The sequence below is a fragment of the Caretta caretta genome, chromosome 6 (genome assembly GCF_965140235.1).
Source record: "Caretta caretta isolate rCarCar2 chromosome 6, rCarCar1.hap1, whole genome shotgun sequence".
In the NCBI taxonomy this organism is placed as follows: Eukaryota; Metazoa; Chordata; order Testudines; family Cheloniidae; genus Caretta; species Caretta caretta.
This window is the reverse complement of record NC_134211.1, coordinates 101,986,277-101,998,828: the sequence shown is the minus strand read 5'-3', so window position 1 is coordinate 101,998,828 and position 12,552 is coordinate 101,986,277. Positions and strand designations below refer to the sequence as shown.

The following is a 12,552-nucleotide window of genomic DNA, read 5'->3' as shown; positions in this document are numbered from 1 at the left end:
TCTATGAATATGGCCCATGAAGTCTATTTCCTAACACTTGCTTAACATTCAACAGGAGAAAAAAAAAACACCCAGACGACAGCAAGCTTGAGAAACTACAGGAAACTGCATTATGCCTGTTGCCTACTTCAATAATACGGTTCAATGGCACTGCAGAAGAGTGCAGCCGCTCAGACAGGGAGCAATGAAAATATGGCAGTTATGTTTATGGGCATGACATGCCGCTCTTTTAAAGAATCTACTACAGGTTACATGGGAGACAATTAATCTGTGTGCATGAGCGGCTAGTCTGGAGAAGAATTGGAGTCTGAAAACTTTTCCCATGGAAATCCCCACTGCCCTCAATAGAGCGATCCCTGGCCAAGTTTAACCTGTGAGGAGTTTGCTGACTTTGGGTCAAATCCTCCTCTCGCTGGTCTGAAGGAATAGAGCCCATCATCCAACCACGAGTGGGGGGAGGCATGGAAGAAGGGAGTTCTGTTTCTGCAGCATTGCATTTCCAGCCATAACAAACAGATTCCTCCTCTAAGTGAGCATTAACTTAAGCAGGTAACTCTCCATGCTCTGAACCTCTCCCCATCTCCAAAGATGGGGGTTCCAGGGCAGTGACCAGTGGGGACCCTGCAGACAAAGGAACAGAGGAGCTCAGGTGGAGCTCTGAGGCAGGATAGAGGCCCACAGCCTCCATTTGATGGTCCTAGCCTCTGATGGAACTCAGGGGATGCGTGGGTTATTTAAGATGACGTCTGTGACTGTTCTGAAGGTGATGGTGCTACATGTAAACCACTCTCACAGTGGAAAGAAGAAATCTCAGGCAGTGAAAACTTACACCGTTTTCAGCTTCCTCTACAGGAATAACCCACAATGGAGCCAGCATTTGGAGAATGGTAGCCATACACCAGAACTCATGGAATTCAGGGTTTGTCTTTACTTCTAAAAAAGCTGTGGCTTTTACTGCAGGGTAACTAATGCTTGCAAGCTATCCTGAGGTAAAAACACAGTGAAGACCAGGCACTTTAGTTTTACCACAAGGTATAATCGCTGAGTTCAACCTATGTCTTTGCCTGGGGCTGACCTCACAAAATTTACCTCATGGTAAAACTAACGTGCCTTGTCTTCAGTGTGTTTTTGAGATAGCTCACATGTGCTAATTACACTGAGGTAAAAACAAAACAAAAAAAAAGGAAAAAACCCACATCTTTTTTAGCAGTAAAGACAAGCCCTCAGTCACCATCTACTATACGGTTGGGTTTTGGTCTGTTTATTCACTTCAAGGTCTGTCTTAACAATGAATATAATTTGCTGATGTTCATTAGTCTGCCTGCAACCCTGGATTTTAGCTTTTGCAGCATCAAAGCTTTGACATTTGGGGAAGTATAGGCTAGATGTCCAGAGAGAGAGAGAGAGAGAGAGAGAGAGAGGGAAAGACAGGACTGCAGGACATGTCAGTCACCATTAAATGGTATCAAGTCAAATGCCTTATGCAAGGAGGGATTGGTGTTTCCACTTTCCCTCTCATAGGTGAATTCCTATGCCTGGGGGTACTGAATAAAGAGGCTCATGACCTGTCCACATATGCAGATCAGGAGTGATTAAAAACCAAGATAACATTACAACATAGGTGCTTCTTAAAGCAATGCTCCAGTTCTCAGGGTAGCCAGCAGGCCTTCCACTAAGTGTCACAGCAAAGAAATAGGGTGTGTGATTTTGCATCTGCACATATTTGAATGAGATAAGGATTTTACAGCTCTTTGTACTGTTCCCACAAATAAGCTCTAAACTACTGCAGATCTTTGTACAAAGGCCACTGGCACAATATTCTCCAGAAATTTTAAATTAAAATCTCTGTATTGTTAACAAAGTTATTCCCCTTGAACAGAAGCTGTGATTGAGGTAAAAATGAGGCGAGTGCTATATTTTGGGGTTAGGGCTGCCAGTGCAGCTCCAGTGTTCTTACTAGTTGTGGCGCATGGAGCAAGAATTCATGGTTTCTGCCTTTGAAAACAAACCATGACCTTGCCTTTCCCAGCTAATGTTCAGCTGCTAATACCTGAAATGGATGTCAGAGGTGGGGCAAAATTTTGCTTCCAGAGCTTCACTCCATGTTTTACTTTGACTGGACCTTCTCAAGACATGGAGGTCCACAAAGAGCAGAACTTTGTAGCAGAGATCTGCTTTGTGGACCTTGTAGCTGCAGACAGGGCTTTTTGTGGAGCTTAAGAAAGATTACGCTTGGTCAGTTGAATCTCTCTCAAAGCAATTTTGTTTGAGTTTTTTTATTGGTCTCCAGAGTTTTAATACTGCTACCCTGAATGCAGCCAACCTGAGAGCAGCTTTAGCCCACAGCATTTACATTTCATCAGGCATCTAACAATTTTAGAAGGAAAAACTTTTCTCCGTGTCACCATTACCCCCAAACTTCTAGAAATCCTCCCCCTGAAAAGAGTAAAATGTGGGTATTACCTAATTGTTCTTCTTTATAAACAGATGGATCTACGAGAGATTTCAGCTCTGTACTTTGTATTAAATAACTCTTCAGCTGAGTCATCATCATTCGAATTTCTTGTAGCATCTCTGTGCTGGAACTCTGTTTTGCCATCATCTCTAAGCTGTACACTTTATAGTCCTGCACCAAATTGCCAAAGTAAGAGTCCTTGTCCTGTGACAGCTCTACAATCTTCTTCTGCAGCTTTCTGTCAGCAGATAAGAAGACTGTGAAGACGTTCGTTAGGCTTACAAAGGAAAGCCTGTGCTTGGCCTTGCCCAAGATTACAGAATGTGCCTTTTTAATGGAAGGGCTGCTCAGTTGCTCTAGGTCATCCTCCGTACTGCTTGTGGAGTAAGAATCAGGCTCAGAAGCAGAGGTCTGAGCTAGTGCATTACTTCCTGGACAGTCCAGCGAGGTATGAGAACCTTTAAGTTCAGATGAGCTAACAGATTTACAGCTAGCATCTGATTCATCCTGAGTGTGTTGGCAGGTGGCATCACCTCCTGGCTGTGGGCTATCCTTGGCTGAAGACTGTGCATTGTGTGTGTCTGGTTCTGCAATGTTTATTTGTTTCGAGTTGCAGGAGCTGGAAGCAGTCAGCAGCCGAGAAATCCTCTTCTTTCTTGGTGGTGGGACAGGGGGCATCTTTACGATTGCCATGGGCTTCCTCTGTAGCTCAGTCAAGTTCTCTTTTTCTGCAGCTTTGGGCTTTGCTTCCTGGCACTCTGATGTGGCTCTCTCAGTAACCGCAACAGGCATTTTTACTGCCTTTTTGCACTGAGGATCATTGCTCTCTGTACGAACATCCCGTTCTTCTTGTGTCTGTTCCCCTTTCTGCATTTCACATTTTCCAGGCTTACCAAGGCAGCCCTCTTCTGAAGCTCTTTCAGATGGCCGCCTCCTCGGAGGTATGGAGGGAAGAGCACATTTCTGAGGGACGGCTGATGATGGGGCACTGGATGAGTAGGGTTCTTTTCCCTTTTCTTCCTTATCTTTACTGCCCTCAATTTTCATTTCCTTAGTGCTCTTCCTCAGGTGCTGAAGAAGCAGCTGGTCCTCTTCACAGGCAGTCATGGAATCCTTAGATAGCTTTTCAGGTGGCTTCAGAACTTGACTGTGAGGAAGAGAAGGAGGTGGAGGGGGACGGTGAGGAGGCCTTTTAGGATTTGGTATGGTTGCACTACAGTGATCAGCGCTTGCACTGGAGCTCTTGTAAGGAGGTACATCCGGAGGAAGAGGATTGCTGCACTCCTCTATAAAAATAGGATTCACAAACCACAGCTTGTCATTTCCTATTGACAGCTCAATTTCACATGAACAGTGGTTTGTGCGACTTGCAAACTGTTGGCTAGACCTTAGATTGTTCGCCTGGGCAGTTCTGAGGGCAGAGTCTTTCACAGGCTGGGAAATCCCCCCTCCTGTTCTTCTGTGGTTCAAAGAGGAGTCCCAGAAGCCTGTAAAAAAATAACAGAATGAGACAATGCCCTGAGAGAACATTATCATGTCTGACAGGATATGGGAAAACTACTTTGTATCAAAAGAAGTGATGCAAACTTTGCAAACCCCAAATCCACACTGGACCCAACCCTCTTCGGGGTTCAAACTCAGATGCAGCTAGGAAAAAAACAGAAATTTCACTAGAAAACTGTTCACAGTCCAACTGTCAGAAGCTCATCCAACGAGAACCATTGACCTGATGCGGTTTGTCCATTGCTAAGTCTGAAGGCAATAGAAGCAATTAAAATAAAGTAGGTATGCCCCCTACTGTGGTCATTGTCCTCAAAATATACCCGTAACCTTAGATAACTAAGGAAGGAGGGGGCATGACAGGGATGGGCAGAGGCTAGGCATGGTGGAGCCAAGTTTCCCTACTCCAGGGCAGAAGTTAGAGCAGACCACCAGCTACTCTAATTCCATCATTGCCAAGGGGCCAAGACTCAGAGAGCTGGAGCATAGGATCAGACTGGATCAGACCCATGTCCAAACAGTCTGGTATCCCGACAGTGGCCAGCACCTGCTGTTTCAGGGGAAAGTATAAGAACCCTGCACATGTGGCATAATCTGCCCCATGCATTTGGTTTTATCCTGGTCTCCAACAGTTGAAGATTAGCTAAACCCTGAAGCATGTAGATTCCTAGCCCTTTCACAAGCTGTTGTTAGCATTAAGTATTATAACTCTGGGTATTCCAGTTATGCATAGAATGCCTGATCCCTCTTTGAATCTTGCATTGAAACTGGCTCTCTGCTCAGCTGTGCCACTGCAGCTCATGGAAACAAAACAGAGCCTGGAGAATTATGTGTATTGCTTTAAGGCGTTAGACCAAAGTATCAGAGAACAGTTAAAATATTTCAATGTCACCTACACCTGACTGGCAGAGAAGCCATTGTTTCAGATGCAAGTGACTTTGGCATACTGAAAACCTGTCTTCAGTAAGTGTTTGTATACCACCCTATACCGGAAACCTACTGACCGCTACTCCTACCTACATGCCTCCAGCTTTCATCCAGACCACACCACACGATCCATTGTCTACAGCCAAGCTCTACGATACAACCGCATTTGCTCCAACCCCTCAGACAGAGACAAACACCTACAAGATCTCTATCAAGCATTCTTACAACTACAGTACCCACCTGCGGAAGTGAAGAAACAGATTGACAGAGCCAGAAGAGTACCCAGAAGTCACCTACTACAGGACAGGCCCAACAAAGAAAATAACAGAACACCACTAGCCGTCACCTTCAGCCCCCAACTAAAACCTCTCCAACGCATTATCAAGGATCTACAACCTATCCTGAAGGACGACCCATCCCTCTCACAGATCTTGGGAGACAGGCCAGTCCTTGCCTACAGACAGCCCCCCAACCTGAAGCAAATACTCACCAGCAACCACACACCACACAACAGAACCACTAACCCAGGAACCTATCCTTGCAACAAAGCCCGTTGCCAATTGTGCTCACATATCTATTCAGGGGACACCATCATAGGGCCTAATCACATCAGCCACACTATCAGAGGCTTGTTCACCTGCACATCTACCAATGTGATATATGCCATCATGTGCCAGCAATGCCCCTCTGCCATGTACATTGGCCAAATTGGACAGTCTCTACGTAAAAGAATAAATGGACACAAATCAGATGTCAAGAATTATAACATTCATAAACCAGTCGGAGAACTCTTCAATCTCTCTGGTCACTCGATTTCTGATCTAAAAGTGACTATTCTTCAACAAAAAAACTTCGAAAACAGACTCCAGCGAGAGACTGCTGAATTGGAATTAATTTGCAAATTGGATACAATTAACTTAGGCTTGAATAGAGACTGGGAGTGGTAGAGTCATTATACAAAGTAAAACTTACAGTGTGTATGGTAAACACCCATTTTTTCATGGTCTGTGTGTATATAAATCTCCTCACTGTATTTTCCACTTTATGCATCCAATGAAGTGAGCTCTAGCTCACGAAAGCTTATGCTCAAATAAATTGGTTAGTCTCTTAGGTGCCACAAGTACTCCTTTTCTTTTTGTGTATACAAAAAAGGATTTAAGTGTTTGCATCTGTAAGTGTTTTATAAGCATTTTTAGCATCAAATTTAACCTTTGATGGGATTCCCCTCCTCTCTGAGATAAATACTCAGTTACTTGTATTAAAAGACCACATAGCTTAAGAGACCACTTGTTTTTAGTCCTTTGTGTGGTTGCTCAGTACAGGTGTCACTGTATTCCCTACAGCAGTGTTTCCCAGACTTGGGACGCTGCTTGTTCAGGGAAAACCCCTAGCAGGCCAGGCCGGTTTGTTTACCTGCCTCATCCGCAGGTTCGGCTGATCGCGGCTCCCACTGGCCACAGTTCGCTGCTCCAGGCCAACGGGAGCTGCGGGAAGTGGCGCAGGCAGAGGGACGTACTGGCTGCCACTTCCTGCAGCCCTCATTGGCCGGGCACAGCGAACCGCGGCCAGTGGGAGCCGCGATCGGCCAAATCTGAGGACACGGCAGGTAAACAAACCGGCCCGGCCCGCCGGGGCTTTCCCTGAACAAGCGGCGTCCCAAGTTTGGGAAACACTGCCCTATAGGAAGTATTATGAAGCACAGGGACTACTGCAAATCTCCTGTCTATTGATCTAAGGAAAAAATGACACTTTTTTGTGAGGGCACCCACTGTATGGCCTATGCAATCAAGAATCCAACACGCAACCCAAAGGCATGATAGGAAACACAGAGGTAGAGGATAGCTAGATACCAGAGCTTAAGTAGTCTAAGCAATTGCTTAGGTCCCCAAGCAGTTCAAGGGGGCCCCCCTATTCACTTTATATTATGTGTTGGGAGGGGGAGGGGAAATATTCCTGCTTAGGGACCCCAGTGGGTTAGCACCGCCTCTGCTGTACACAGTAGTTTAGAATGGAGATCCATACATCTTATATTACCCAGCCAGGACCCCTAACCATCGAACCGGTGCTCCTTGCACACTCCCAGTGCACAAGGCACATCTCTGCGTTTCAGCAAGGGAAGCCAACTGGCCATTCTAGGAATGGAAGCAATGGCCTGGGGCATGGATCCTGCAAACACTTGCTATCAGACACAATGCTCATTCTGCCAGGAGAAGTCCCATTGATGTGACTGCTCCCAGGAGCTATGCCTTCCGCAAAGCTTTCAGGCCTGTACCCTCAGTGGTAAATTCTGAGGGCCAAAGCCTCCTCTCAGTTACACCAGCATAAACCCTTAAGCATCAGCTGAGGGTGGAACAGAAGAGCCTTTGGCCACGAATCAATGAAATAGCTCGAGTTCATTTTAGAGACTAACCAATTTATTTGAGCATAAGCTTTCGTGAGCTACAGCTCACTTCACAAAAGCTTATGCTCAAATAAATTGGTTAGTCTCTAAGGTGCCACAAGTACTCCTTTTCTTTTTGCGAATACAGACTAACATGGCTGTTACTCTGAAACCTGAGTTCATTTTGAGTTTCAGTATCTGAGGGCTGGTTCACCCCTGCCCAACCCTACTTTCACGCCACAGTAACTCCTTTGATTTCACCTGAGGCAACTTCAGCCACCATCAGGCTTGCACACATGATGTAGCCGCACCAGTGCTAAAGTGTAATTGTTCTTTCTTCCCATTTGTTAGGTGCTGCTCAAAACTCTCTGGTACCTCCCGTCTGCAGCACTGTTTCTTACAGTGATGCTTTTGGTCCTCTACGGGGACCCTCAAAACCTACTGCAAACAGGATCAAGCGCTGCTTTAGCCCATCAAGGACTGGGCTAGTGTCTAGGACAAATTTTGACTTATAAGCATGTCACAGTATTTTCTTACTCAGGAAAGCTGAGACTACAGTCACTTCATACTGTGATTTCCTGCCATGGGAGAGATGATGATGAACTGGACATGTCTGCTTGAAATAAACAAACACACATTGTTGGGGGCAGTTGAACTGTTTGAGAACAAATTAAACTAACAACTGCAAGAACATGACCATTCATTTGGCATCACCTAGTCTAATACCCTGCTTCCCACAATAGCAAATGGGGCACAGTTCTCCTTAAATTGTTTAACTCCACCGCACGTCAGCAAATGCAGTGCAGTGGAATTTGCTTATCTAGGTAGCGGGATGGAGTTACAGCATCTTGTGGGTTGAGGAAGTGACAGGCACGTCATGCATCAGCCTATGAAAGGGGAAGATGATGATTTTTCTCAGTAAAATAAAAAAGATGACGCACTATGCAGAAAACCCAGAGCTCAGACCCAAGCTGAATAGCCTGACAGGGCACTGGGCAGATGCCTGGAGTTAAAATGGGGGAGGAATTCTTTTCCCAAAGTAACTGAGGGCTACACACAGCTGCCTCCTAGAAGCTGTTCCGGGGCAATAAATATTCCCTCCCACTGAAGAAAGAATAGGATGATCTGCTCCCACTCCTCTCTCCTGGCACACCCATAAACCTACACCTTCCCACCCACAGCCTGCTGCCAAGTGGGTCTGCGCTGCACACCGGGGTTGGCTCCTCCTGTGCTGCCCTCCCATCCACCAGAAACACATCTGGAAGGGCTGGATTTTCCTCTGTCTTTTCAGTGATGCGTCAGTTAAAGGGGGATTCTTTTTTTGATGAATCCACTCTTTTAAAACCACATTTCAGTGCTCTACACCTTATAATCTTTGACCCTTTGTGTAATAACCAGATCCTGAAAAGGGCAATCTAGCTTGCAGTGGGACATCTAATTTCTGTCCCAGGAGAATATATAACACTTTTGGAGGAAGTGGAAATTGACATAATAGACTTTCAAGCGATGCCAGCTTTCCTTCTGGAAGACAAAAAGGTGGCAGCTTCTAGCACAATCTGTCTGTACAGATTAGATTTTGTTTTAAAAAGAAAGAAACCCAATCCTAAATATTTCATTCTCTTTGACCTTGCTAAGATGTCATGGAGCTCTGGAGATTTAGCATCCCTTCTAGGACAACTGTATACTGCAGGACGTTCTTTGTCTTCAGAAACTTCACTGGGATCCAGTACACACGTTCAAATGCCATCTTACTATTGCCGTCATCACAGTGGAAAGAAGAGGAAGAAAAAGACCTCAGCTTGCTTTTTTGAAAAGCAGCTACTAATTTTGGCTGCTTCTGTTTCTGGGTGCCCAACTTGAGACAGTTTAAAGAGGCCTCATTTTCAGAAGCTGCTGAGTACCTGCCCTCTGAAAATCAAGGTCCTTACAGTGTCTCAGGATCGGCTCCCAAAAATTGTGGCTCCCAAAAATCACAAGCCACTTTTGAAAATGTAGGTGAAATTTTATTTTTTGTTGTTATAACTTTGAGCTGCAAAATAGCATTTTCTGAGTATTCAGTATTGGTTGGATACCCAGAGCCAAGGGAGTTTGGACAAAAGCAAAACTCAAAGCAATAATAGGGGATCCTGAAACTTGAGTGAACCTGCTGGCTAAATTCATCAAAGCTGGTATGATTTGAAACTGGTGGGTTTTTCCCAGCCCTACTTGGAAATATAATGCAGAATATTAAAAAACAGATGTGAAAACTCCCAAGTGATTCTATAGCATTAATGACAAATTAGGTTAACACAGATTTCAGGATATCTTGACTGCAGTTCCTTCCACTGGATGTTGTAATGGGACACCATTACAAATATTGTTTGCAGAATAAAGCATTCATAGATATATTTATTTGACAGAAAGCACCAAGAAAACATAATTTTTCTGCTACACTAGTTCATGCAGAAAAAAAACAACGGGAGAAACTATCTTGCTGAGTATAGTAGCTGAGCAAACAAGGTTTACATCACTCGGTTAAACATATCAGACACTGGCTTCACCATGGATATAAAAGAAGCTACAGGTGTAATCTCAAAGAAAAGTCAAAGCTCATCTGGTTAAAAGAGCAGAAGAAAAGTTGAACAGGAAACTAGTGTTAGAGCTGGTTGTTGGATGCAACATTTGACGTAACAGGAGTGGGTTTAGTGGTAAGGAATCAGAGTGGCTTAAGCCAGAGGCCTAGTTCAGTTAACAGAACACAGAACTTAGTGGGGAAACAAAATGAGCAAAGTGCACGTGTACAGTTATTATCTAGGGCACTAAGATTGTGATTAAAATAGAGCTAGAGGATGTATGTGGATGAATGCTTGGTGTGGATAATAACTGAATGATCAGGGAGGTGCCAGCCTAAGAATCCAGTGTCCATTGGCTGAAGAAGGCGTCAAGTGGAAATAACCAGAGGACCCCCAGAGGGCAGACTGGAATCCACCCAACAGCCTCAAGGATGGGAGAACCAAAGAACAAGATAACATCTGGCAGCACAGAGCCATTAGGAATGTGCTGATTGATTCAGTAACAGCATGATGAAGCAATTCCCATAGACTGGCGTAGGAAGAAATTCCTATAAAAATGGACTCTAGAAAGTGAGAACTTTGGGGTCTAATTCTGCAAACCAACTTCCAGGAGCATCAGATGAGCATCTGACAAGGCTTTGCTCCCTCCTCATGTCCAGGCCACCTGGCCAGTAGCTTGGCATGAGCAACTCTAAGGCTGGTAACTATGATAACAACCTTGCAGAACCTGTGTGTGTGTGTGTGAATAAATATGAAATTGAATGGAATGTTATAGCTATATAATGTTATAACTAACTGCTTACTATAATTATTTCTGTATTCACAATAAATGTGGCATTTTGCCTTTTCCCCTTTAATAAGATTCTGCTAGTTTTTATTTTATTTGTATAACAAGGAATGATGTCCCTAGCCTGTTTGTCAGCGGGTGGAAATGGATGGCAGGAGAGAGATCACTTGATCATTACCTGTTAGGTTCACTCCCTCTGGGGCACCTGGCATTGGCCACTGTCGGTAGACAGGATACTGGGCTGGATGGAGCTTTGGTCTGACCCAGTATGGCCATTCTTACGTTACTTGGAGAGCACTGAGTTCATGCACCTTGAAGCCACCAAGGCTCAACTCCAGGGCGAAGTAATGAAAGCAGGTCAGCTTTATACATCAACATAAATGAAGATGGTGCTTAATCAGCAAATTGGCACTGATCTGATATCCTCCAAATGACATTATTTTTCAGAATGGCACCATTTAAGGTGGCAGTGGATCACTAGTTTGAAGGTGGGTCACGTAGTCAAAAATACCCAATCTTTTGAAGATTCTGTCCCAGCTGAACTTGACCCAAGTAATCAAAAGCAGATCAGCTCTACCACTTGGTGAGTGACCCATCCACAGTGGTCATTGCATTTCCCATGAGTCCTGTGAGATTAATCCAAATATAGAGGTTTCACAGCTCATAGGTCTTTTCCCCCCCAATCACTTGAGAACAGGGAAAAGATTGTGAGGTGATGAACTGCTGGAATGTGAGAGTGGTTTTAGCTTTTCATTTGCCTGGATTGCCAGTTATTTTGAATATTTGCCCGTTATGCTGAATGGCACTGATGCACATTAGTTATGTTGGAGTGTCCTTTAGTGTCGGTATTTCTGCATTATACCCTGGGCACCTACAGGTCCTGGACAGGTGCCCCTTTTTAGTGTGTCTGTATAAAAGAAAAGAAAATTCATCTCCCCTGCATTTAGGCTTCTCTACCTGTTCTGAGAGCAGCACAAAGCAGTTGTACTGCCTCTCTTATCCACCAGCCATGACAACCCTCAACTGCTTTGAAGCTACTAGGTTCTCGTGAGCTTGCGTAAAGCTCAAGCTGTTTCATAAAAGACTTACCTATCCCCAGGCTAGCAATGGTTTCGAGGTCTGCAAAGCTATTGGCCTCCAGTATTGCTTGGGGAAGCCTGAGTGTGAAGGGCAGCAAATCCCTGTGAAAATAAATAAAGCAAAAAACCCAACCATTAGGAACTCAGAGTTTTGCCGTTTGATTTTAGAGATCTGATTTGCTAGCAATTCTAGCTCTGTTCTGCCAGGTGTGGAGGGCCCTTAATGCCACTAAAGTCACAGTGCAATCCCCAAGCTTAGACAAGGAAAGCTGCAAGATGCACTGGCTGAGATTACTCTGGTCTCAAGCAGATTCTCAGCCCCAGTGAGGCTGCTTTGGGCCAGGCTGGTGGCTTCATCTTGGTTTCTTCCATGCTAAAGGAGGGATAAGGATACCCACCCCCACTGGGCCACTGTGAGGCTAAATGCTTGTAATGTTTGTAAAACACAAAGAGACCTTTGGATGGAAAGTGCTATGATAGAATCATAGTATTAGAAGGAACCGCAAGTGTCACCTAATCTAATCCCCTCTAGCACTTCAGTACTTAGACTGGGTTCTTTGGAGCAGGGACCATCTTTTTGTTCTGTATTTGTACAGTTCCTAGCACAGGGGGAGCCTGGCCCATTAGTAGGGGCTCCTAGGTGCTACTGCGGTACAAATAATAAAGAATAATAAGTATGTACAAAGTTATGAATTAATACTTATAATTCGAATTATCTTGGGGTAACAGACTTTCCTCTATCACTTTTCTCATCTCTTCCTACTCCGCCTCCCTCCTTTACATAAAATCAGAGTTTAACATATTTTAGATTCTAAATAGCAAAGCAGGATTATGGAGTAGGGTCTGGCTACACTGAGTGATGTGACAGAGTG

General features: G+C 44.6%; 1 protein-coding gene across 1 annotated transcript in view; it reads right to left on the bottom strand.

Annotated features, from left to right (window-relative positions):
- The window catches only part of RIN3 (Ras and Rab interactor 3), a 108,246-nt gene that overhangs the window by 31,228 nt on the left and 64,466 nt on the right, over positions 1-12,552 (bottom strand). Inside the window, exons 5-6 of the mRNA XM_048853345.2 lie at positions 11,691-11,782; positions 2,464-3,942 (exon numbers count right to left, since the gene is read on the bottom strand). Of these exons, the coding sequence (XP_048709302.1) occupies positions 2,464-3,942; positions 11,691-11,782 (1,571 nt within the window). The remainder of the gene's footprint in view (positions 1-2,463; positions 3,943-11,690; positions 11,783-12,552) is intronic.